This window comes from Musa acuminata, chromosome BXJ2-4 (assembly GCF_036884655.1).
Source record: "Musa acuminata AAA Group cultivar baxijiao chromosome BXJ2-4, Cavendish_Baxijiao_AAA, whole genome shotgun sequence".
Classification (NCBI taxonomy): domain Eukaryota; kingdom Viridiplantae; phylum Streptophyta; class Magnoliopsida; order Zingiberales; family Musaceae; genus Musa; species Musa acuminata.
In genome coordinates, this window is record NC_088341.1 from 38,384,870 (window position 1) to 38,411,017 (window position 26,148).

Below are 26,148 nucleotides of genomic sequence, written 5' to 3' on the forward strand. Positions count from 1 at the left end.
AACTTGAACCAATTTCCACTTGAAGAACTAATTGGTTCATTGATCACATATGAAATGACGTGCAATGCACGTGAAGAACTTGAGAACCACCTTCCAAAGAACAGGAAGGATTTGGGACATAGAACATTTGAAGACCACTCGAGCATAAGCTCAAGTGATGGTGAACTTAAACTACAAATGAAACAAAAATTAAAAAGTAAAAAGAACGGGACTACTTGCTTTGAACGCAAGAAGAAGAACAAAAACTGGGATGAATCGAGCTCCTCCGAAGACGAGGAGAAAATCAACAAAGGCGAGGTGGCAAACTACGCCTTTACGCCTTTCGAGGCTAAGGTAATCAAAATGCCTTTAATTTACTTCGAAATTACATGATGTTCTTCATGATGCATTTTTCTTTTTCTTTAAATTTTCTTGAAAATTATATTTTTAATAATTTAATAATGTAAATGCAAAAATATGAAATGATATGGTTGCTATTACTGATAATGATATGGTTGCTATTACTGATAATGATATGGTTGCTATTACTGATGTTGATATGGTTGCTATCACTAATGCTATGATTAGGCCGTACTTGCATCACCAAGAAATATATGATTGCTATCATTGCTATATGCCCTGTATCAAGATATCAAACAAAATCTTGTTTCACAGTTTTACGCATTGATATCTTACCATATGATGAAATGCTACAATTGATGAACACTTGAAATGTAATCCTCTATCTTATTGATTTTTCAATAAATCTATGCTTGTCATACATGAATTTATTGAATGTAATTTTGAGGATGATTTCAGATTTGACAAATGCTTGATTCGTATTTACGACATAAGATACACTTTAAATATGAATCATGCATCAATCATGTTAAATGCTTTTCCCATCTTATCGAGATTAATGATTTCATGATATTGTGTGAATCTCGAAATTGATTTTGATGAAATAGTAATAACGTTATTCATGTTATGAATCTTAAAAATGATAATATGCTTCATGTGATAATATGAATACACGAAACACTTATGATATGATTTTTATACAATTCCGTGTATTCATAAAATATTTATCTCCTCATCCAATAACTTTTCTTGATATTCCTTATGAGATGAAATGAAATAATGCATGAAATACAAATGAGAAGTTTTGATCATGCATGGTAGGATATAATTTGACAAAATTGATACCATCATGATATGAAACATTTATGATTTGCAATTATGCATGCAATACTTGTGCTTTCTAATTATGATGTGATGTATTGCATATGATGTAAATCATGATTTAAAATGCTATGAGTGCTAAGTTACACATTTTGAGAAGAAATTGCTATATTGAAACATTAATGTAATTATGAATGATGATATGATATTATGCATGTAATACTTCAACTTATGATAATGATGCATGCAATGATAAAATATTCATGATGAAAAATTGTCTTGACATTCATAACTTGATTATTCATCCTTTGTCATGATTTTGAAATCGTTGTAAAAGGAAAAAGAACTACAAAACTGTATTCTTCCTTTCTTTTTGACAATGACAAAGGGGGAGATAGCTAGCTTGCACAAGTCAAGAAGATGCAAAAACTTGATTGCTAGCTTGCCTATCTTAAGTAGCAAAGATTGCTAACTTGCTTATTTCAAGAAGCAAAAGTTGTCTTCTTGAACATCACCATCTTGAATATCTCAAGAAGCAAGACTTGCAACCTGCACATTACAATAGGAAGCAATAATCATGAGCCTACACAAGAAAGTTATCTTGCATTTGCTTTCGAAGTTTTTGCTAACTTGTATATCGTAAAAAATTGCTAGCTTGTAGTCTAAAGAGAAACGAAAAGTTGCTATCTCAAAAGAAGCAAAGGTGCTATCTTGCCTATCTCAAGAAGCAAAACATGCTAACTTGCGCATCTAGCAAAGTGGACGAAATTTTCATATTTCAAGAAGCAAGAGTTGCCTTCTTGAACATCTCTAATTTGCTAGCTTGCATGATGTAGAACTTGCTATCTTGAACATCTCTAATTTTCATACCAAGTGCTATCTTGTATGCTATAAAACTTGCATATCTAAAACTTGATAGCTTGAATATTCTAAGCATGAATCAACACTTGTTATATTTTCTAGCAAAATTGCATGATGATAAAACTTGATATTATGTTTTTCATGCAATGAGTTGAACCAATATCACAAACACTTGATTGTGATACTTCTCCTTTTTGTTGATGACAAAGGGGGAGAAGTATGTTGATGAAAGTATGTTGATGACATGACATGTGATGCATAAGTTTATGCATATGTTCATGTTGACGTGTTGCAAGTATTCATGATGAATATTGCAATGACTTGAATTCAGTTCGAATTCAAGGTTCTATCAATATGGCATATTGATAGGGGGAGTTTGTTTAAACTCCGGGAGTTAAGGTTAACTCCGTCATCAAGTAGTTGTCATCATCAAAAAGGGGGAGATTGTTGAATCTCGTATTTTGATGATGAAACTACTTGATATATGTTTATGATTTAATATGCATTTTGAGTGACGCAGGATGCTTTGATCAGGATGAGACAATTAAAGCAGGAACATCATGTTGTACCGGAGGAACATGTCAGAAGATTGGACGTCGGGCCGGTGGATCGGTCGACGTATCGACAGAAGGCTTCGGGCCGTGGACTCGGGCATCGGGCCAAGAAGAGCGGTTATTGTGCCAAGGATATCGGAGTTGCGGAGTCAACTGGCCGATTGGGCAATAGGCCGCAGGAGAGGACGATGCGCCGAAGAATCAGACGAAGCGTCGAGGGACCAATGACATGCCGGACAACTTGGTTAATTGCTTAGGATTAATTGTCTCGATCGAAGTTTTGTTTTAATTGTGCAGGATTAACTATGATAACGATGAAGACATAAAGCGAAACAAAGTGTCGGAGTCAAGCGCGAAGGATTTGTTGCGAGTTCGAGAGTTCGACGGAAGTCCGAAGGTTTGTTGGGAGTTCGCGGAGCTCGCCGAGAAAGATCGGAGCTTGCCGAAGAAGCTCGTTGGAACTCGCTAAGAACAAATCGTGAAGTCTAGGAGCTTGCCGGGAGTCCGCAGAATGGTTTCCGAGAGTTCATCGGAAGACCGCCGGAAGTTTGCCGGAAGCTCGCCAGAAGAAGTCTTGACTTGCGGACTTTGTAATAGCTTAGAAAATGTCTTTAAAATCATAGTTAGCATATTAATTAGGGTTAGGATTAGGTGTTAATCCTATAACCCAAGTAGGGGCCAATTAGGCCCAAGTTCGGACTGGTTTGGGCCAAGTTTGGAGCCAAACCAAGTGAGCTGAAATAGTGAAAGAGGTGGCACCGCCCCAGCCAGGAGGTAGCACCGCCCAGGCTATGTCTCCCAGCGAGACTGGGAGGTGCAACCGCCCCAGCCAGGAGGTGGCACCGCCTGGGGCTCAGTCTTCGAGCAAGACTGGGCGGTGCAACCTCCCTGACAGAGAGGTGGCACCGCCTGAGCTCGGTCTTCGAGCTCTGCCAGGCGGTGCAACCTCTCCAGTCAGGAGGTGCAACCGCCTGATCCCGGAATTCCGGGATTTGATCGTTTTGAGCTCCAAATTTGAATTGGGTTGGGGCCTATAAATACCCCACCCATTCAGCACTGAGACAGCAAGAACTCAAGCCGAAATCTTGATCTTTTCAGTGGTTCTTAGAGCTCAAAACTGCTAGTTTTCCTCCTCCTTCTGTTCTTCAAGTTTGAGTTGTAAAGTGAGGAGAGAAAACATTTGTAAGGGTTGTCTCCTAAGCCCATCAAAAGGAGTGAATCTGTAAGAGGGTAGTTGGCCTTCGCCTATTGAAGGAAGGCTTCTAGTTGACGTCGGTGACCTCATCGGTGGAGGAAGCCAAAAGTGGAGTAGGTCAAGACTGACCGAACCACTCTAAATCTTTGGTTTGCGTTTATTTTGAGCACTTTATCATTACTGCAAACCTCCTACTTATAGCCTCTACTCTCTGCGCTTTTACGAACGAATTCTGTGCAGTTTACGTTTACGTCTTGATTTCATTTACAACTGCAAACTGTCTTCTGCGCTTTTACGAACAAGGTTCTGTGCAGTTTACGTTTACGTCTTGATTTCATTTACAACTGCAAACTGTCTTCTGCGCTTTTACGAACAAGGTTCTGTGCAGTTTACGTTTACGTCTTGATTCTGTTTATAACTGCAAACTGATTTCTGCGAACGAGTTTCTTTGCAGTTTACGTTTACGTCTTGATTCTGTTTATAACTGCAAACTGATTTCTGCGAACAAGTTTCTTTGCAGTTTACGTTTACGTCTTGATTCTGCTTAGACGTAAAACTGTGTTTTAGACGTAAACTACTTTTGAACGTAAAACTACGTTTAGACGTAAAACTGCGTTTAGACGTAAACTGCGTTTAGACGTAAAACTACGTTTAGACGTAAAACTGTGTTTAGACGTAAAACTGCGTTTAGACGCAAATTGCACTGCGCTCAGACGCAATCTGATCTTAGACGTAAACTGCGCTCAGACGCAAACTGCGCTTAAACGCAATCTGAGCTTAGACGTAAATCTGCGTTTAGACGCAAACTGCGCTTAGACGCAAAACTGCGCTTAGACGCAAACTGTGTTTAGACGTAAACTGCGCTTAGACGCAAAACTGCGCTTAGACGCAAACTGTGTTTAGACGCAAACTGCGCTTAGACGCAATCTGCGCTTAGACGCAAACTGCACTTAGATACAAACTGTGAATCAGCTTTTGCATCATAATAGTTTCTATCGAACGAACGCAGCTTTCGGTTTTAATCGCTGTAAAATTTCCGCTGCACTAATTCACCCCCCCTCTTAGTGCTCTCGATCCTAACACTATAGTGGTCTTGTCAGGTGTAATCCTGCTTGATACTGCTCATGTTCCCCATTTTGATGTGTAGAATGAGCTCAACCGAGAAGATCAACCATCAATTTGCATCATGGAGTCTCTCATCAGGTCTGGTTGAAAACCTGAAGCTCTTTAAAGCTATGTGCTACAATTATAAGTTTCTGACAATTCTCCTAACTCTGATATTGATTCAGCTTTCTACTCTGATGTTGTATGAGAATGTGAATTATCTGTTCTATGATGTCTGGGCATGTCCTTTCCAACATAATTGTTTTACAATCTCTTCACCCAATTTCATCTTCTCCTCATATTATTCTCTGTTGACCTGAAATTATTTTTTGATATCTCAAATCTACCAATCAACAAAATTTAATGAAGCACACAGGTGAATTCATTGAGAAACATAAGATAACTTCTTTCAGAATTCAAATCTCAAAACAATTATTGATTTTAATGCATAATTAGCAGGATTACATTAGACTTAGCAGATGAAAACACTTTAATAAAGAGTATTTATCAGATAATAACATTTAACTTACTAGTACCAACACAATAAATGGACCACAATGATAAGGACAAGCTGATCAAAGTTCAGTTTCTAGGTCCTTCTATTCAGATTCCAAGATTAGGACCAATGACCATAAGGATGCTCATTTCTTTTTTTGTCACACCGTGCTCTGAAAGCAACATTTGTAACATAGGGGCATAAACATGATAAAATGAATTTAATATTGGAACCACATGTTGGAGATATTATGTTTAAATTGACATAATGGCATAGCCATCACATAATGGCATGGAGTATATAGGTATTAAATATCAAAACATCAACTTTGTGGGATTTGTCAATTTTGGAGAGAGTTCCATAAGTTCTACAGTTGCCACATAATTATGGTAAGAAGCACATGACAATCAATCAAATTTAAGCTCAAATATCATACTTTTTCAACAATTATATATATATATATATATATATATATATATATATATATGATTACAAATTGTATCCTTCTTTCCTTGCTTTTTCCTTTCATCTTTGAAAGCAAAAAAGGCGAGGAAGAAGAATCCTAGATGACAAATTTTAGCAAAGAAGAGATAAAAGTCAATAATCCCCGAAGCAAAGCAGGGTTATTTAAAATATTCATATCAAATTAAGTCCCTAATTTCTTGCTTTTCTTTTAGATTTATCTTCTGAGGCAAAATGGCGGAGAGCAAGAATGCCAAACTTTAACCCAAACAGTGTCAAAGGCCAACCATCCTAGAAGTGGGGCAACTTAAATATGTTGACTAAAATACAACAAAAAACAACCAGAGTTGAGAAATCCCTGATATTTAAACAACAATTTGATAGGCCCAGCAAAGTGTTATATCAGAAATGCAATCAACAAAATAAGAAGGGATAAGCTGGAACATCCCGTCCCCATAATTATCAAATAGCAGAACTTTTGGGGTTTGTTAATCCAAGAAATATGCTAAAAGATTGACAGTGAAGTTCATCAGATGTCAAGAACTAAAAACCCAATGATGCAAATGAATAAGACCAGACCTTGATGAAAATCCTTGCGAAGCGTTTGTTTTTCATCCCTACCAAATATCACACAAGATGCCAATTCAATCTTAGGCCATTTCCATTGATCATCTAATAGTTTCAGAGATCAATATAGGTGAGGCATGCTTTTTGAACAATAAAGATGATGTAGCCATCGAGTCTGACCAAGTAGTTCTTAGATGAACCTAATACCGACTCTTATGTAGGTTGCAGCAAAATAATCTGGAACACTCCTTAAAGTTGGCAAGCACCAAAGAAAAGAAGGCACCTCTGATTGTGTCCAACTAATAAGCAATGATGGTTGCAGGACCAACATCCACAAGACCACAAGAACAAAGATCATAACATGAATTCACCAAATGCAAGAACTATCACAAGAAGGATGCAAATCAAGAATTGCTTTACCTGATATTCAAGATGTAAACCTCATATGAAATGCTAAAGTTGCACATCTTGCAGGTAGAACAACATCTTCCACCGATGTGAACAAACAGGGCACTTTTAACGATCATCGACACATAAATAGCCTACAGAGTGAATGCAGGGAGGGGATGACTGACGAGAAATTAGTGATACGAACACAAGCAAGAGTTATCTACGTGAACAGGCAAGAGTTCGATAAGAGCTTTACCGGAAAAGCGATAACGTCGTGAAGGCGGACATGGTGTCGGCCATTGCTGTAGCTGCAAACTCGAAGCCCGACCCATCCTTGCAATGGCGGCAAAACGATGCCCTATGGGGGTGTTGTTGAACTCATGGGCCTATGGGCCGTAGGAGGACCGGCCGTTGAAACGGAAGATGCCTGGCTCGGTCGACTGCCGAGTCGTATGAGTCGACTCGGTGAGATGTCGCAGGGCCAAAAAAGGGCGCGATCTTTTCGCAGACGCTCGACCCCGAACACCAATCGGGCGAACCCTAGCTAAGGAGTGAAGCTCGCTGCTGCCGGCGAGATTCTCGAGCCGCTCGTCGTCCGCCTGCCGCCTTCCGGATTTCTCAAGCCGATCTTTCACGTACATTCGCCTCTCTCTCTGCCGAGATCCGACCGTCATCGCCCAGCCGTCTCCCTCTGGTACGATCTTCTCTTCTCTCCTCTACTGTCACGTGACCATCACCCTCTCTCTTTTCTTTCTCTTCACCACACACCGTTGCCTGCCCTCTTCCTTTCGTCATCCTCAACTTCCCTGCCGCGTTGTCTCACGAACTAGATGGAACACGGACACCGACGCAGAATTTACTGGTCTTGGAATGCTCTGCATCTCGGCCTTCATGATTCTTTAACCTCAACTACTCATCACAACTTCCTCCTCTTCTCAAATGTACGGAACTTTAAGAAACAGTACAGAATTTGTGCTGCTTTTCCCTTGGCAGGTAAAGAACCCAGTTTGCATTTTCGGTGGGATCTAGGGTTAACTCGCCGGCTCCGCTCGCCATTGCGCATGCACTCAGCCGCATGCCTCGCTCCCTTGGCCAAGATATGTTTCTTCTCCCCCTCCTTCGCCGTACTTCCCTCTGTCCACCGGTCGGAGCCGCCAGATGACCTCTGCCGCTATTGCCATCGCAGGTGCCCTGCAATCCTGAACTGCCTCCCTCCCTCCCTCTCCGTTCTTTGGTAGCAACTAAGATGATGAATGGTTACGCACATTGCTCCAAGTTTGGATTTGTTCTTAGGTATTCCAAGTGAAGCTAGAATCTTTTGTTAGCTAAGTTTTATCTGTCACTTGATTAGGTTTTTTGGATGAATGAATTGACAAACATGGGTATTGCTAGTCCAACAAAATCATCTATTCTATGTCGATGTTCTGAACGAGCATAATGTATCAATGATATTTAAATGGTATAGTCTTATTTTAAATGTTTTATCATTTATTTCATCGTGAGATTTTCTCATTATTGTATGCTTACATGCAGGCCATGCACGTGACATAATTACATGTGTCCATCATATCTTTAATCTACTATCTTTTTGTTTTGCTCATCTACATATAATTATGGATGGCCACAGTTAACATGACTGGTTTTTTATGTATATGTTATCTTTTCTTTCGTTTTTCTATTGTTTTGTAGGACCTTTGTAGGACTTCCTCTTTGAATAAGAAGCATTTTTGAGGTTCTTGCTACTTGTTAAATGGTGGTAGCTGGTGACACATGCAGAGCATGGATAATCACATCTTGTATGGTATGGTAAAATTACCAGTAGTTATTGTGTAATGACATTGATACGTTGCATTTAAATTTCTTTCATTTTATTATGGTTTAGATATTTACTGCTATTTGCTTGGAACTTTTGATGTGCTTTTCAACTTTTTTTTAATTTAATTGGACTTTCTCTTTTTCTTTCTGTAAGAAAAACAAAATCTTCTTGAGTTTGGCTTTTGCAAGATCAGATCCAAAATTGTTATCCAGTTTTGTTGCTTCAGTGATCTTTGGCACCATTTCTCGTACCATGTGCTTCTGATATGCTGGCTCTGACCATATTGCTGCAATACTTATTTGTTCAGCTTCAGTAGGGTCTTTGTGCTATGTAAGACATGGTAGCATCCATTACTTCAGGAAGTTCTAGCCTCAGGCATGTAGTTCAAAGTTAATTATGTATGTGTATCAGTAGGTAACTTCTTATGCACAACATCAAGGTGAGCATACTAGCCATAAATTTTTTGGTTCCTAGTATTGTCTTGCTAGATTGAGAACATACTGTCAATCTTCTTTTCCTTCTTTCATTGTACACACCAGATAACTGCATTAACACATTATTTATTTGTTTAGCACTGTACATATTGACTTGTGAAGGCTCAGAGTGCTTTGAAAATAATATTCTAGGATGGCACCAGAATCCAGACAAATGGGACTTGTTCAAGTCCCAACCTTGGCGGTTTAGTAGATCGAACATTGTTTTTGATCTTTTGTTTCAATTGTGAATGAAAATTCGAATACCCTTTTTACTGATTATAAAGTTCATGCATCCTTGATGTACTTTTTCCCTATATCCAACATGTGCATGTATATGAGATGACCTCTGGATTTATTTTTGACCAGTCCAAATGTCCTATCTCCTTTCTTTTCTCTTTCAGGTGTACCACAGGTTGAAAATGTTGAAAGTTTCATTAGTAACCTTCACCTGAGCATTTCGAATGGTTTTCCTCATGCAGAACCGGTGTTCTCCTTTAAGACAGATGAAGGGAAACTGGTACTCGTCTCGCCTTATTTGGTATTCTTCCACCAAGATATCTTATATTCTTCCTGATCATGAATCACAGGATTCTCTACTTACCAGGTGCAAGGAATCCTACAAATGCTCCAAGGACACTGCAGTTCTTTGTTTTATTGGGATGAGAAACAGCAAAGATTTTTTGTTAAAGATGGGATTTATGTGTTGCACCTGTCATATACGAGTCTGTACAGTATTCTGAGCCGGTTTTTGTTTGCTGGTACATGCTTGAAGCAAGTTGAATTATATGTTCAGAAGGTGCAGTCCACACATGTTAGAGTCCCCACCCTAAATGCTTTTGCTAATTCTATCACTTCATGGCTTAAGGTTAGCATTTGTTTTTATATTCCAATTTGCAAACTGTACCATTATTTTCTTTCTTCAGTTTAATCTATAATGTTTAAATGTAAAAGCGGCTGCGAGATGTTGCTTTGAAGGAGGAAGTCAACTATGTCAGTTCAGATACTGGACCCACAGCAACTCTACTGGGAATTACTAATTCTTTGTCAAGGTCAACCTATTTATATATACTGGTTTTTTTCATAACATGATAGTATCTAGCTTGAATATTAATGTGTTCTCATGTTGATTTGTGTTATCATTTTGTTACTATACTTGACACTTGCAGAAAAAGGCAAAATTTTATAACTTCAGATATACTTTTTTTTAACCTGATATAAACACAGATACTCTACATACCCTTTTTTGAACTCGCTTATTTTGAATTTTAAAGTTTCTCTCATTATATATTTTAAGATTTATCTCTAGTTACTGTCATCAATTAAAACGATGCCATCCGCAAATAGTATCACAATAATTTCGTTTTGAAGATCATTTGTGAATGGATTAACTCTGGTTTGACCTTTGGTGTAAAAGACAAGATTACCCAAACCTCTCCAGTCTCACCTAAGTTTTTTGCATCAGTAGGTTCTTTATATTATTTCTTGCAATCACATTAATGTATTGTGCCCATTCTACTTTATTTCACTGTAAAATCACTCGATTGAATTCCTAGAAAACATGTTTTCTAATGTAAATAAAGGCAACCTTTATAGTTGTAGGAGTAAGAACAACCCTTCCTGATCCCACATTGTCAGGAACCTCGTGGACTAGGTCATCATCCTTTTACTTGTAGGATGAAATAGTTTGCATAACTTGGAAAGTTTTATCGTTTATATTTAGGAAGCATATTCTCTCGATTCTTAATGTTCTATTAAATTAAATAAACTAGTTAACATTTCACATTGTTAAATATTTATCTCTTAAACACTTCATACCTCATTATACATTCAGCATAATTATCCGTCATTGTAGTTGCAATATGTATTTTGTTATATATTTACTTTTTCTGTTCTTTCAAGACCTGAATTCTGTGACAATATCTCTTCTCTCTGCTTCCATAAGCGCTTCATCTCGTGCTTTCAGTCAGGAAGCTTCTTTACCTGAGGATTCACTTGTTTCTGTCTTTAGAAATGGTTCTTATTATTCAGTGTCCTTCAAAACATCAGATCTGTTGCTCAGAATTTGGTCATGATTGGCTCTTTCACTTGTCAAGTCATTATGATGGTTTTTAGTTAATATGTGGAAATAATTGACCCGTGAAATGATTTAGGTCTTTTAACATATACTGAAAATAATAAAATATTCTGTTACTTCTATCTTGCTTTTCATATAATTTATCAGATCTAAAAGTGGCAATTGTCTAGTCCATTAATATGGTTTTTCCTATTACCGATCTTAAATTTCATATGATATACGATTTATGGTGCTAATGAGGTTTAAAATAATGAAGGACATGACAACCAAGCATCATTGCTCTAACATGTTTAGTGACCAATAATTTTGCTTTTTAGCACTATGCGTATACTCAGCTCACTTAAGGCACCAATTTGCAGTCTTTGTGCAGGGGCAGAGGTTCTTCTTCAAGTTGTCTATGGAGCAATTCCAGTGACATATCTTCAAACATCCATACCAGCTAGTGAACTGGCAGTTCAGATTCTCAACCATCTTTTCAAAAAGTTGAATGAACTCTGTCTTGTACAAGGTGGCAAGGTTGCGGAATAATCATTATCCAATTTTCTTTCTAGCATCCCCCATTAAGTTTATGCAATTTAATTTAGAGGAGTCGTGCTAAAATAACAGGAGGAAGCATACCATATGCTGCTTTTCTTATTTACCGAAAGCTTGTTGCCATATCTTGAGGTGCTTGACTCATGGCTCTATGATGGAATTCTTGATGACCCTTTTGAGGAGGTAGTTGCTTTTGATTGTTTATATATTTTTTAATTTTCTGCAGAGCATTCTATGATATTCAGACTGCTAACTAAGGTGATGTTAAGAAGGGATTATCCATGGTCGATATAGGCATGAATCATCTATATGCCACTGTTTTCATTATTTAGTTTGCCATATCAGTATGAGGCCTTAATTTACTCTAACAAAATCATCTATCTTTAAATGATATTTTCTTATTTAGTTAGTTTCAACATTCAATGCTCTTTTGCTTATGATGCATTTACTTCTCAAAAGATTGATGCCTTACTGTGCTTAAGGGAGGATGAGAAATTTTTTTACATGCTATATGTTGTTGAAGAGGAAGGAGAATTGATTGAGAGAGCTAGAAATTGTTCATGCTTCATCAATTGATTGTTTGAATGTTACATATTATCTTGTTCCAGGAAGCTAAGTTGCTTCATTCACATGATATGCATCCTGGTTACTTTTTGTTGACAGCATATTTTTGGATTGAAAAGAGCATTGTGGATAAATGAAATTTCTTTTTTTCAAGTGTATCTTGACTAGTTTCTTATTTTTTTGTGTTATTTGAGCTTCATGGCAGATGTTTTTTTATGCCAATGATGGAGTTGCCATTGATCAACCAGCATTTTGGGAGATGAGCTATCTTCTAAGAGAAGGGAGATGGAGGAAATTAAAATCTAATCATGGCCTGGGGACTGAGAATGTGTCCAATGGCAAAGCCAGAAGAAAAATGAGTGATCAGGAGCCCATTTCAGTGTCTACCACTGCAGGAGGGAGAGAACATTCTGATATTGATGATGTAGCATGTCCTATATTCCTCAAGGACATGGCTAAGGCTATTGTATCTGCTGGGAAATCTTTGCAATTGGTCAGACACGTTCAAGACGAGAACATTCTCCTATCATATGACAGCAAAGTATCTGGATGTTGCAAAACATCAAAGGGACTGGAAATGGGCCCTCAGACGTCTGATCGTCAAGGCCATCCTAAAATTACTAGGTCTGACATGGTTGAAGATGAAAATGTGAATTGTGATTATACTGATGAACAGTCTATCTTCCATTTTCATGAGACTAATCAGACACGGGTTATGGGATTTTTGACATTGCCCGAAATATTCTTGGTATCAATGGTGGGTTTGCTAGGTGATAATGATCAGACTTACAAGTATTTAAGGATGTCATCCCCCAAAATTTATCAGATATGTGAACCTTTTTTGTTGAAATGTAACATGGGACTGGGAATTCAAGATGGTGAACATACTGCACCCACCTGTGGAAAAACATGGCAAAAGTTCTTAGCTGATGTTGTATACAGGAGGGGACACAGAGACATTAATAGAGAGGATTATGCTGACTGTAAAACGAGCTTTTCAGTCTCTTTTTTTGACTCAGAAGGAACAGAAAAGGCTGCTGAACTTCACAGAGAGAACTGGCAAGATAACGAGTCTGTTAGCTTGTTAGGAAAGACTATTCTTAACTCTTTGTGCCCTGGAAATCCCGCAATAACTGTAAGCAGAGAGTTTCTTAGAAAGAATATGTCCTCTTGGAATGAGCTTAATATATCAAAAAATTATCATCTTCCTCCAATTAATGATGAAAAATTAAGAGAGAACATCTTCAGTGATAGATATCTAGATGCAAGGATGGTTGGGGATCCTTTGAGCAAAGGAGCCCTGCCTAGACTTGGTAGAACTGATTATGCTTTTGGTTTTCAATTTGATGAACGGGAACACATACGCAGGCAAGATGATGAAAGAACTTTGGAAACTTTGTATGCTTTTCCTACTCTTCTTCCTTGTTTGCAGGTACCTCAGTTTGTTCTATATATTCCTTTTCAGATTTATGTAATCGAACTTGCTGCTGAAACAATATTTGTAAAAGCAGGAAAGCAGTGCCGTTTCAGAGCTGCTGCCTTTTCAGAAGAATAGTACCCTTGCATCAAGGATCCTCAAATGGATTCAGAGTAACAAAGTGAAGGACACATTACAACCTGCAGTGATCATCCAGGAATGCCTTGCTGTTTACATCAGGGAACAGGTTAGTAGCTTGCTACTCTTTTGAGTTTTTACTCATATGCTGCTAAGATGTCTTGTTACATTCTAGGTGGATCATGTGGGTAAGCATATGTTGTTGAGGCTTATGAATGATTGGAAATTACTGGACGAGCTTGGAGTGTTACGGGCTATTTATTTATTAGGCTCGGGTAAGTGGTTTAGGGGTTTGCCTGGCTTACTAATACATGTACATTATAGACATGCCCTGTGATTCTTTCAGGTGACCTGCTGCAGCAGTTCCTTATAGTAACTTTTAACAAGTTAGATAGGGGAGACATTTGGGACGATGAATTTGAGTTGAACACCATGTTGCAGGTATGGCTTTGTTTAGAGTTGTGCTATGCTAACACTTGGCTTTGCTTTCCATCCAAATATGTTGTTTGATACAGTCATCATATCTTGAAATGCTTAGGAGTCTATCAGAAATTCTGCAGATGGTGCACTTCTCAGTGCCCCAGATGCCTTGGTTGTTTCAGTTACAAAGCATGGTGCTGATAATGAGGAAACTGAAACTGGAAACGGGTCGACTCCACGGAATGCACGGAATCATTGTTTCGGCATTAATGCGCTTGATATTTTGAAATTCACATACAAGGTAAGTGTAGAAAGTTTTTTAAACAAAGTCATTTTATTTTTGTTTTTTGAGTCATCAATCTTTGGTATGATAGGTTTCTTGGCCGCTAGACCTAATAGCTAATGTGGAGGCACTTAAGAAATATAACCAGGTACTAATTTTCTTGTTTTAGAATGATTATCCCATGGACATTCCAATGATTTGATCTGTACTGTGCTTGATACAGGTCATGGGTTTCTTATTAAAGGTCAAACGTGCAAAATTTGTTCTTGATAAAGCTCGAAGGTGGATGTGGAAGGTGCAACTTGATTTTATTCTTTGTTCTGACTAAACATCTAAATCATTAATTTTTTTCTCAAGATTATTTAAAAAAGGAGAGTTAGTATGTGCAAACAAAACAGATAGTTCTCTCCACTTGGTTGAAAACCGATTGAATGAACATCACGAAATGTTGCCTTATAACCTATTATTTTGTTTTTCCTATTCTGTAGTTGGTTTGCAATTAGTTACCTGAAATCTATCCTCAGTACTGTTTCTTTTTCCACTAAGTATACAGCCTCCTGAAAGAATGTGACTGACTGTTTTCTAAATCCTTAGGTAAGAAATCATTCTCTAGAGTTACTAAATATTCCATTCATTTATGTTGCCATAAATCCCTGCAACTTGTGTTCTTCTACATAATTACCTCTTTTTTCTCATTGGCACTTTTGTGTAAACCATAGTTTGCATTTCTTACTGTATCATCTAATATGTGGCAGCTTATGTTCTATTGCAAGTTTCAGATCTCCATGTACTCATAATAGCATCATTATGAATGCTAGAACCTGCTGGTTTAATCTCAAGTTTGTCTACTAGAATTTTTTCTTGAAATTGGTAATAATGCTTCTCTGTTATACTTTTCCTGCCATAGTCCACTAGTAACCATCACTTGAGAACCATGAACTATTATTACTTAAGAAAGAATGTTAATGATACATTTACTTTCTGATATTTTTTGAGATTTTAAACATTTGGCAGGGCAGAGGTAGCTCAACACACAATTATAAGCACCATTTGTTAGTGGAGCAGAAACTCCTCCATTTTGTCGATGCATTTCATCAGTATGTGATGGATCGGGTAAATAAGAGCTTGTTCATCTTCTTGACGTCATAGTGGAAGTGAAACCCAGATGTTAAACTGAACCTGACCGACGCAGGTATTGCACAGCGCATGGTCTGAACTTTGCAATGGTATGGCATCTGCTGGCTCTCTTGATGAAGTTATAGAAGTCCATGACACTTACCTGCTGTCCATTCAGCGCCAATGCTTTGTGGCTTCTGATAAGCTTGTACAATCTTCTTAGTCACTTATCTTCACTCTGATCGACTAGTGGTTTCTTTCTCTTTTGTAAAGGCTTACGATCACAATGTTCTTTTATTGCCATGCAAGTGCAGTGGGCGCTGATAGCAAGTCGAATTAAGACCATTCTTGGATTGGCACTTGACTTCTATGCAATACAGCAAACACTAAGCACTGGTGGAGCAGCTGCTGCTATCAAAGCAAGGTGTGAAATGGAAGTAGATCGGATAGAGAAACAGTTTGATGATTGCGTGGCCTTTCTTCTTCGGGTAATTTTTGACATTCTACTGATTTCATGTTTGAAAATTTTTTGAGCATTGGTTGATGCTTACAAATGTCCTGGAGACATGAACTGCATGAATTATGATTGTATGCAGATCCTCTCATTCAAGCTTAATGTTGGGCACTTCCCTCATCTGGCAGACTTGGTCACTAGAATCAACTACAATTACTTCTACATGTCTGACAGTGGCAACCTTCAGACCGTACCCAGTTTTGAGACTGCTGCCAAACCAGGCAAGTTTTCGGCATTCAGTGGAGAGTAATTATGGTCGTTTGCAATTTCCACAAAGCTATAGTTTTTATTCCTAGACCACTTTTCACTCAACTACTCAGGATAATTAAGATCAAAATTCTGGCACGACAATTGGCATACACGGAAACTATGGGAAGGTGCCGAGTTGCTTTCTACGAATTGGCAATTATGAGAGCAGATAAGTTTCATTTTTCTTTTGTAATTGCACTTGTAATATAAAATCCAGTTTCATGAGCCCACAATTTGGTCATGCCATTTTGGTGGTGGATTGAGTTCTTCTCATGCCAATTTGGTCTTAATGTGTTTACTTTGTGCAGGTACTATCATGAATTAATTTAATTAGTAGATTGGATGTGTACAATGTTCAATAACATTTCTGAAGATTATGTTAAACATGATATGACTTGGTATTGCATCACTTTCACTGTTAATTTTTATTAGTTACTGTAAGTTATTTCAATCTACATTAATTCCTTTTCAGAACATTATGATTCCACATGGGTTGTGACAGTAGTTACTATTAAACTTAGTAATGATTTGTCTTTGCATGTACATTTGCACAATAAACCAATGGAATCCAGCTTACATCTCTGGTTTGATCAGCCTAAATCATATCCATAACATAGATTAGAACAACTCCATTTGAAACAAAATGTCTCCATCATTACAATTAGAACTCCATTTGAAACAAAATATCCCCAACATTGCAAATCTTTTCTCCTTCTTACTGTTTGCTAATACTCGAAATGCTTTGACCATGACGTAAAACAAAAACGTTGGCTGATGGTTTGACCATTTCATGAGGACTCCAAATATAAGTCAACTCCTAAACAAAATGCTCGGTTGGGTATTCTTGTTCGCTGCCATTGTAGTCGTAGTAAAGTCGCTCCCCTCTCGATATGTCTCTGTTCGCGACCAGCAGAACTCGGCACTCCCCGTCGACGCTGAACCTGACGCACTTGAGGTTCTGCTTCTTCTTCCCTTCCCTGCTTGGAACCACCTAATTCCTCAGCCTCTTCTCAGATTAGGGATTTGAGATCTGTTGGAGGGGAAAGAAAGGCCTCACCTTGTGTGGTTGTTGATGCCGTTGATGAACCGGGCGATGTTGCTCCTCTGATCAGGGCATATGACTAGGCTCCTCGCAGCGTTCGCCGCCGAGAGCAGAGTCATCATACTGTCGCCGTCGTCGTGCTCCCTGTTCTTGAGGTAATCGACGTCGCCCACATACTCGGTCACGATGGTTAGGTCTCGGATGAACCTGTCCGCCTCCACTGTGAACCTGTTCAGATGCGATGGTGAGTTCCAGTTTGGGATCGAATTGGAGGAAGGGGGAGGGAGATGCTGACCCTTCGAGTGGGTCGTGGACGACCATCAGCGGTGGCCATTCGCCCCTTTCCATCATCCGCTTGCACAGGTTCAGCGTCTCTACGTCCTCCTTGGACAGCACCTGCAGATATGGTTGGAGATCAGAGCGCTCAAAGGAGTGGAATCGGATGAATTCCTCACCTGCATCCCTCCGTTCTCATTGGCCGCGCGATTGGCCGACCTCGGCGCCATGCCCGGTCGGTAGGTGAGCTCGTTGCTGAACACGGCGCCGGTGGCTGTCAAGGCCGTGGCCAGCGACGCCATCTGCTCCAGCCTTCTATCGGGGTCTTCGATCGGGTTGAAAGGTAGGAGCTTCCTTTTCTTCTTCGCCACCACCAGCCCTCCGCTCCTCTTCTTCCTTTTCCGGCATTCCAGCTTCTCTAGCCCCGACGACCGCTGTATCCGGAAGAAATCTATGATCCTTGTCTGGATTAGCGGAAACCCTGCAACCAAACCCGCAGATCCATGAAGAAAAGAGAGGGAGGGGGCGAAGGATCGGATCGAGGGTCGACATACTCTTGGGCCTCTTTTCGGCGGAGCAAGGGGGGCAGAACCAGAGGCCCTTGGGGACACATGCGAGAATGGGGCGGAGGCAGAAGAGGTGGAACCCTCGGTCGCACCTGTCACAGAGGAGGAGCTTGTCGGCGGACTCCCCGGAGCCGCACTCCTCGCACCGGATGGCGTCGAGGACGGCAGAGGAGAGGCTGGAGCTGGAGGGCGCATTGGTCCGCCTCCTGAAAGGGGTCTTAGGGGCCATGAGAGAGAGAGAGAGGATGGCAGAAGGGAAGGGAAGAGGGGAGATAGGTGAGAAAAAAGGAAACGTCGCGGCTGTTGTAGCTGGAGCTATAAAAACGGCGGGGACGAACGTTTTCGCGCGCACTCGCGGCATCAGGGGTCGGATTTGGCGCGAAGATTTCCCGGTCACTGTGGCGGGTAACTAAATGCGATATTACTACCAAGCGCAGGCCCATGTAACAAGTTTATGGGCCTATCTTGTTCTTATTCCATTAGTTATCTGACAAAGGAAATATATATTCCCAGATAGTGTCCTTTATTTCTTTTAATCCTATAAATATCCCTTGTTGTTGTTTATCCTTCTCCATCCATTAGACCATCAACCAGCAATCTCCATGTCGCCACCTCTATCCCTATAGTGTTGTTGTGGACAATCGCTTGAACACCCTTACCTTGCCCTCCATCTATCGCATCCTTGAGAAGAGAAATGGGGGTGGGACCGAGGCAAGGTAAGAGAGTGTGAGAGGATGCTCCACGAAGATACCATCGGGACGAAAATTGATAGACAGGTGAAAATGGAGGAGACCCCGAGGACGAGATGAGTGAGGGAAAGAGTGGTCAGCAGCGACATAGGCAACGTGAAGGCAACAAAGCAAAAGGCATTGGGTCATGGATGGATGATGACAAGAGGTATTTACAGAATTACGATATCATAGGAAACTATAATTATGAGACATCTTCCAGTAAAAACCCAAAGGACTTCTTTGATGCAATCGTGTGTATATCGAGATTCTTCCACCCTGAGCTCGATTTTACTGTCGTTACTCAAATGCACATCCTTTTGCAAAGTCAACGGTTGACCATATCATGCCCTAGAATGTATAAATGGGTCAAACAGGTTCATCTCCCTTGAACCATTACTAACAACAGTAGAAACCTTGAGCCATAAGAATGAAAAGGAATCATCTCTGTTACGACATACAAAAATGAGATCATCCGAGGCTGACCGCAGGATTGCCGGCTTCATTTAGGCTGGCCATCAACCTCCTCTTTGCAGCTTTGGTCCTGTAACACCACACTTCGAATGCCTCGCTCAAATCAGGATAACTCAACTGCTCAGTTTTTTTCATCCAATCTGTGAATATCTCCGCTTGATCATTCGATGGCAAAGCAAGCACGAGAGATGTGATCGCACCTTCTACGTTCTGGCACAAATCGCCATCCATCTTATAGGGAAACGATTCGTCCTCCATGCTCTTCAAATCCAGTAAAGGCTTCATCTTCCTGATGTAAGGGAGCCATGTTCTCAAGAAGTGGACTCTGAATGGTGCTGGAAGAATGACGCTGCCATAGCCGATAGCATCCAAAGCTTTTCCAGTTACTTCTATCGACTTTGCTTTGACGGACCACAAGCTGGAGCTGTACTTCTCATCTTGAATGACTGCCAGGATGTGATCAGAGACATGAGCCCAACCGAAGACAAATTCCTTCATCATTTCCATCTTCGGAATTATGTTACACATCCACTCAAGATCTGATAGGCTCTGCAAGAGTTGGTGTTCACCTGCCTCGAGCGACTGATCAACATCTGAGGCAAGCATCTTCAGTGCTGTCTCCAATGTCGTAAACATCCTGGCTAGGCCTGTACTGACCTCGGATTTCACATCCTCATCCACTGCAACCAGAGGAGCATCTTCATCCTCCAGAAGCATGTACTCGACTTGTTCCTGGGCAGAAGTCTTCAGTTCATCCATGAATGGAGGAACAGAACTTGTGACGGACATAGCAAAACGAACAGCTGACAGGAATACATTCTTAGTGTCATTTGTACTGACAGGTTTTATCCGAGCTAAAAGTGGTTGAGCTTCAGGGCCTAGGCTAGAGGCCACTTTTATGATCTCTTCCTCTTCGTCTTCCTCCCAAGGTACAGCCTCCAAGTACAGGATGCAGCTCTGGATGATTGATCTACATTGAAGAGAAACTGAAACTCGAAGAACAGCAATGGCAGATTTAACAGAATCCCACGAGTCTAGAACTGACTCTTCTGAGAGATAAAGTAGCTTTAAGACCTTAACATAATTGTCATACTCGTTTCCTGTGCAGTGAACTTCAATGCAATTACCCGTATCATGACTCGGAGAAGCAGGACGGTTCTCAGGGAGCCGATCTGCAAAATATTTGCTCTCTCTCCTCAAAATGGTTGAGTGGCAGTGGAACCACTCTGGCCTACCATCTCTGTTCCTCAAGCAAACAGTGACATCACTCGTTGTCCGGTCACCAAAGCCACGAGTCTTAGCAGAGCAGGCTTGTTCCATTTGCACAAATATAATCTGTTTAGATTCATGCTTTCCTTATGAACTGCAGAGATGCTATAGGTCTGTAATGAGGTCAAAAACGTTCAGATTTTAATAACTATGGTTTAACAAAAGCCTACTCAAATCAAACTATACTGTTACTATGTAAATGAAATCCACGTCAAAATGTCGGCAGCCGCTATCTTTCTTTTCCCTCTAACAAAGTTTAGGTACACTAACCATATAACTTTTGATCTTGAACAGGACATTCAATCCCATCGTTTAGATCCATGATTAGTATAAAATGATTTAAACCAGTGGTTCAAATATAAAAATAAGTCCTTTTTTCTTCTCCGTCCTTTTGGCACACCTTCTGGTCTGTGCCAATGACATGTTTTAGGTCAATGCTGGTCAGCACAAGGCTTTGCAGACCTTGGACATACAGACACATAATAGGACTATTTCTTTGAGTAATCATCAATGGAACCAGTACTTATTTAGAGTTTCAAGGCTATCTTTGTCTACCATTTGCAAAATTTTGAATCGAACATGACCAATTAGTAAGACATGGTGTCTTTTCTATCAGGATGAACAATACCCTCAATTAAATAAACTAGTCAAATACTATTACCAGACATATTCGAAGAAAACAGATTACACTGAATGCACAATTGATAAGACACATTGAGCATGAAAACAACTAGAACCACTTATACACAAAGAACATCTACCATGTTTAGAAATGTCGGCAAAGTCATACCCTTGGATGTTGACATCAGTATTCCATATTATCAATTGGCCAGCTCCCAGCTTTTCCATATTTAATATGTATCTTGTGTGCATGCTCCAACTTTTGTGTAAAAGCATCAGAAGTGTACTCGTGTATCATGCACCTATCCAAAATTTAATTATCATTTAGTGGTACAGTATTATGTGGCTACAGATATGCACATAACTAAATATATGTAGCACACAAAGTCTTGCAAGATATGATTAACATATAATCAATCATCATAATGAACTATGAGACATTTTTTGACAGACAGACAGACACTGAAGTAGAATATCTTGTGCAAGAAGACATATTGCCACATAAAGCACCAACAGTTGAAGCCTATTCAACCCCCGCCATTTTTCGTCTAACACAGGAACTTTTGGAACCATGTATTGTTTATGATGAGTCTGATCACTGGCCTGTTATAGAGAGCTTTCTTTTGCCAAAACAAGGTACCGTAAAATTAAGATTTTCCTTGTTAGAAGTTATTGTAGCAAAAATAAATCATAGAACATGGGTGATAGAAACCTCTGTTGGTACCTTAAGGACATGAGCAACTTCCTCCAAGCTAGAGACATGTGTTGGAGTTTTTCTAGTCATACACAGATGAATATTCTAATAGAGATTATCCACTGAATCAACATCAAGAATTAATCAACAATTGACAAACTTCAGGAGTAATATATCAATTATTCATTTGAAAATAACAATCTTAGCTAAATTGTTTTTTTTTTTACCTGTAGTTAGTACATATTATCTTTACAGTAGCTCTCATTTTTTTCAACAAAAACAAGACATGAACTGTAACCACATTACCTTATTTACTTTTTCTAATTTTGTCCCGTTATTCCCACACTCTTTGTGAAAAATGGAAGTACTGAACATATTTTCATGTCACTTATGCATGCCTCAAGAACACTGATCTTTGGGAGGGGGGGGGGAATGGAGGATAGGTCGTTTGGGGTGTTATGTGTGAATAGTGTCCCGCCGAGGAACCCATGACTGATCATCACTCAGCCTTGGTAAACAAGGGTTCATCTAAATTGGAGCAACCGTAAATGCAGTATCAGAAGAAGAAACTCTAAGGAGAGAAAGGAGACAGATTTGATTGGGGCATTTGACCCCTTTCGGGATTCCACTAGGACCGAGTAGCAAGGCAAGAGAACCAGGGCCATCCGGTCCAAGAGTGGGCATGTCACTGCTCTTGAGGTTTCCAACAATGTATCAAGATGAGTAAGAGTCAGCCACAGGTATTCAAGAGAACCATAGGCAGCAGCATCAAAACTTGCTATAAAGGGAGCATTCAGAGTGCCTCCAATTATTCTAGAGTCTTAGCCAGTGTTGTCAAAGGTGGCATAGGCGCTCGCTTAAGCGAGCTAAAATGCACTAAGGCTCCAAAATGCCCGAGATGCTTAGGCCCTCACTCGAGCAAAGTGAGGCGCTCATCAGTATAAAAATTAAAAAATATAATTAAGGATATAGATATTGACGAAGATATCACCACTAAAATATTCATTCCCTTAATCATATATAAGGCATCGAGGTATTATATTGCCCAAATATAATAATAAAACATAAAATAAAATAAAATTAACATCACAAGTCCAGGAATTTTGGCAAGAATTCTAGCAGTGACAATTCAAGAACCAATCAGTAACAAATTCAATAAGCAACACATTGCATGAACTATTATTAACAAGAATTTAGTGTAATTAGGTAAGGGGAGGGGACTGAGAACAGGAGGAGATCGACTGAACGTGGAGGAAGGCAGTTGAAGGCAGCTGACAGAATCAGAGAGGGGGCTGCAGGCTGGATGGCAGATGGGGGCTGTCGGCGAGCGAAAGAAGCAGGAAGAGAAGAGTGCGTCGGTGGGAGGGGGAGGCTGGCTGAGAGCAGGGGAGAAGCAGAGAGGGAAAGAAGAAGAGGGGGAGATACGGCGGCTCGCTGGGGAGAAGGGCTATACAGCCGGACGTCGGGGTCACACCGCCAGAGAGGGAGAGGGAAGGAGAAACGCAGAAGGAGCGACGGGGAGATGAGAGAAGGTACCTCCGTCTGAGAGAGGGGATGCACGTCGGAGGCCCGCCCGACTTACCCACGAACGCCGGCCGCCGGATTGCATGCGCGCAAGGAAGCCGAGGAAGACGAGGATTAGGTTAAAGGGAGAAAGGAGAAGGGCGATGGAGTGTGTCAGGGGAATCTGGCTTCGTCGAACCCAATCAATCAATTCGGGTTCGATTCAAGCTAAATTAAATTGATTTGGACTTGGGCCCACCGCTCCTGACAAATGATTGGAGGTCAGAGATTTCCAACAAATGATTGCTGGAAATAAATAGGCTTGCACTTAATTGCGCGGAAATTTTTTAATTTGATTATTTGATGCTCAAGTTAATAATCGAAGATGTATAAGTGTGGATGTGAATGTTTGAAAGAGATAAGTCCCCTCTTTCTTTTTTATTGTGTTCGATACGAGCTTTTATATCTTGTTATAAAGAGATAAAATATTTTATGAAATATTATGTGGGGAGGTAGTTTATAATCATCTTCAACAATCTCTCCTTGGTTTATTATTTACATGGGTGACAAAAGAGGGAGGAGCAATCTATAACTGTTTGCTTTGGGTCCTTGCTCACATTGACAAATGGGTAAAGGGTGACATTCGTCTTCTTCTTCAACCCTAGACACCATATGACGGTTATGTGTCTAATAATGATTAGCTAACAACATACTCTACCCCCCCCCCCTAAAAAAATATTCTTCGAGACTCTTGCCAAAGGGGTTCGAAATGTGGCATATGATTCATCCGGTATATTGAGCTCATGCTTCTTTGATCCATTTTCGACATAGTGGCATATCTAGTCCATCGTACACCTCATATTATCCGAAATGTCTGTCTTGGATCACATCCTAAATGGTGACCTTCATCTTCTCCTTCAACTCTAGACACCATATGATGGTTATGTGTCGAATAATGATTAGTTAACAACGTACTCTCCCTCCTTCACCAAAAAACATTCTTGGGGACTCTTGCCAAAGGGGTTCGAAATGTGACATATGATTCATCCGGTATATTGAGCTCATGCTTCTTTGATCCATTTTCGACCTAGTGTCATATCTAGTCTATCATACACCTCGTATTGCCCGAAATGTCCATCTTGCATCACCTCCTAAATGGTGACCTTCGTCTTCTCCTTCAACCCTAGACACCATGTGACGATTATGTGTCGAATAATGATTAGCTAACGACGTACTCTCCCCTCCTCACCAAAAAACATTATTCGGGACTCTTGCCAAAGGAGTTCGAAATATGGCATATGGTTCATCCGGTATATTGAGCTCATTCCTCTTTGATCCATTTTCGACCTAGTGGCATATCTAATCCATCATACATCTCATATTGTCCGGAATGATTGTCTTGGATCACCTCATTAATGGTGACCTTCGTCTTCTCCTTCAATCCTAGACACCATATGACGGGTGCGTGTCGAATAATTATTAGCTAACGACGTATTCTCCCCACTCACCAAAAAACATTATTCGGGACTCTTGCCAAAGGAGTTCGAAATGTGGCATATGATTCATCCGATATATTGAGTTCATACCTGTTTGATCCATTTTCGACCTAGTGGCATATCTAGTCCATCAGACATCTCATATTGTTCGGAATGACCGTCTTGGATCACCTTATTAATGGTGACCTTCGTCTTCTCATTCAATTCTAGACACCATATGATGTTGCGTGTCGAATAATTATTAGCTAACGACGTACTCTCCCCTCACCAAAAAATATTATTCGGGACTCTTGCCAAAGGAGTTCAAAATGTGGCATATATATGGTTCATCCGGTATATTGAGCTCGTACCTCTTTGATCCATTTTCGACCTAGTGGCATATCTAGTCCATCATACATCTCATATTGTCCGAAATGACCGTGATCACCTTATTATTGAGGAGGGATGAATATTGGCTGATCGAGATCAAGTCAAGCTTTCCGACCTCCTAAGGTAGAACTATTATGAACATATTCATAATATTTATAAATCCCTTAAATATGTTCCATAATTTATAACCAGATGTTTCAGGGAAAAAAAATTACAACACAGAAACTTAAAACTATCATTGGCGTCGCCCGGACTCGAACCGGAGGCCTTCAGTGTGTTAGACTGACGTGATAACCAACTACACCACGACACCATTTGCTGTTAGATTTCCTATATTTGATCATAAAGATATAATATTTTATGTAATATTCTATAAGGGAACCTAATCGTCATCTTATACCTCCCGATCTAATGAAGTAGAGCTATTAGATGAAAATATTCATAATATTTATAAATCCCTTGAACATATTCCATAATGTATAACTGGATCTTGCTAGAAAAATGAGGGGAAAAAACTACTAAGCAGCAGAGAAACTAAAACCTACCAATGGCGTCGCCCGGACTCGAACCGGAGACCTTCAGTGTGTTAGACTGACGTGATAACCAACTACACCACGACACCAGCTGTTGTCATGCTTCTTATATGTTTTATATATTAAATAACAATAGATTGTGCCCCTAAGGTCTAGGTTTATGTTGCCAAACTATATAAAATTTTA

At 39.8% G+C, this 26,148-nt stretch overlaps 3 protein-coding genes and 2 non-coding genes across 14 annotated transcripts; 1 reads left to right on the forward strand and 4 right to left on the reverse strand.

Annotated features, from left to right (window-relative positions):
* The first annotated feature begins 7,280 nt into the window (after positions 1-7,280).
* LOC135586828 (uncharacterized) lies at positions 7,281-16,800 on the forward strand. Of its 10 annotated transcripts, none has more exons than XM_065105619.1 (20): positions 7,281-7,484; positions 7,784-7,976; positions 8,480-8,591; positions 9,484-9,599; positions 9,687-9,947; positions 10,034-10,131; positions 11,516-11,672; positions 11,763-11,873; positions 12,460-13,686; positions 13,763-13,918; positions 13,985-14,084; positions 14,156-14,250; positions 14,348-14,530; positions 14,604-14,660; positions 14,736-14,807; positions 15,527-15,625; positions 15,705-15,836; positions 15,943-16,116; positions 16,225-16,363; positions 16,463-16,800. In XM_065105619.1, the coding sequence occupies exons 3-20, from the start codon at positions 8,561-8,563 to the stop codon at positions 16,465-16,467; spliced, it is 3,213 nt and encodes a 1,070-aa protein (XP_064961691.1). In that variant the 5' UTR covers positions 7,281-7,484; positions 7,784-7,976; positions 8,480-8,560; the 3' UTR covers positions 16,468-16,800. The 10 variants fall into 10 exon arrangements, 9 of the variants coding, with proteins under 9 accessions (XP_064961691.1, XP_064961694.1, XP_064961695.1 ...); XM_065105622.1 differs by having other exon boundaries at positions 13,766-13,918; XM_065105623.1 differs by lacking the exon at positions 8,480-8,591.
* Positions 16,801-16,976: 176 nt separating this feature from the next.
* LOC103983235 (histone-lysine N-methyltransferase ATXR6) lies at positions 16,977-18,695 on the reverse strand. Its single transcript, XM_009400447.3, has 5 exons — positions 18,264-18,695; positions 17,889-18,190; positions 17,729-17,829; positions 17,449-17,661; positions 16,977-17,368 (listed from the first exon to the last, which is right to left on the reverse strand). Exons 1-5 carry the CDS (start codon positions 18,634-18,636, stop codon positions 17,209-17,211), a joined length of 1,149 nt encoding a protein of 382 aa, XP_009398722.2. The 5' UTR covers positions 18,637-18,695; the 3' UTR covers positions 16,977-17,208.
* A 626-nt stretch (positions 18,696-19,321) lies between these two features.
* On the reverse strand, positions 19,322-23,751 carry LOC135610748 (BTB/POZ domain-containing protein At3g05675-like). Its single transcript, XM_065105627.1, has 3 exons — positions 23,598-23,751; positions 21,537-21,669; positions 19,322-20,859 (listed from the first exon to the last, which is right to left on the reverse strand). Exon 3 carries the CDS (start codon positions 20,795-20,797, stop codon positions 19,475-19,477), a length of 1,323 nt encoding a protein of 440 aa, XP_064961699.1. The 5' UTR covers positions 20,798-20,859; positions 21,537-21,669; positions 23,598-23,751; the 3' UTR covers positions 19,322-19,474.
* Positions 23,752-25,668: 1,917 nt separating this feature from the next.
* TRNAV-AAC (transfer RNA valine (anticodon AAC)) lies at positions 25,669-25,742 on the reverse strand. The gene has a single exon. It is a non-coding gene; the product is annotated as a tRNA-Val (tRNA).
* A 235-nt stretch (positions 25,743-25,977) lies between these two features.
* Positions 25,978-26,051, reverse strand: TRNAV-AAC (transfer RNA valine (anticodon AAC)). The gene has a single exon. It is a non-coding gene; the product is annotated as a tRNA-Val (tRNA).
* Positions 26,052-26,148: the final 97 nt, after the last annotated feature.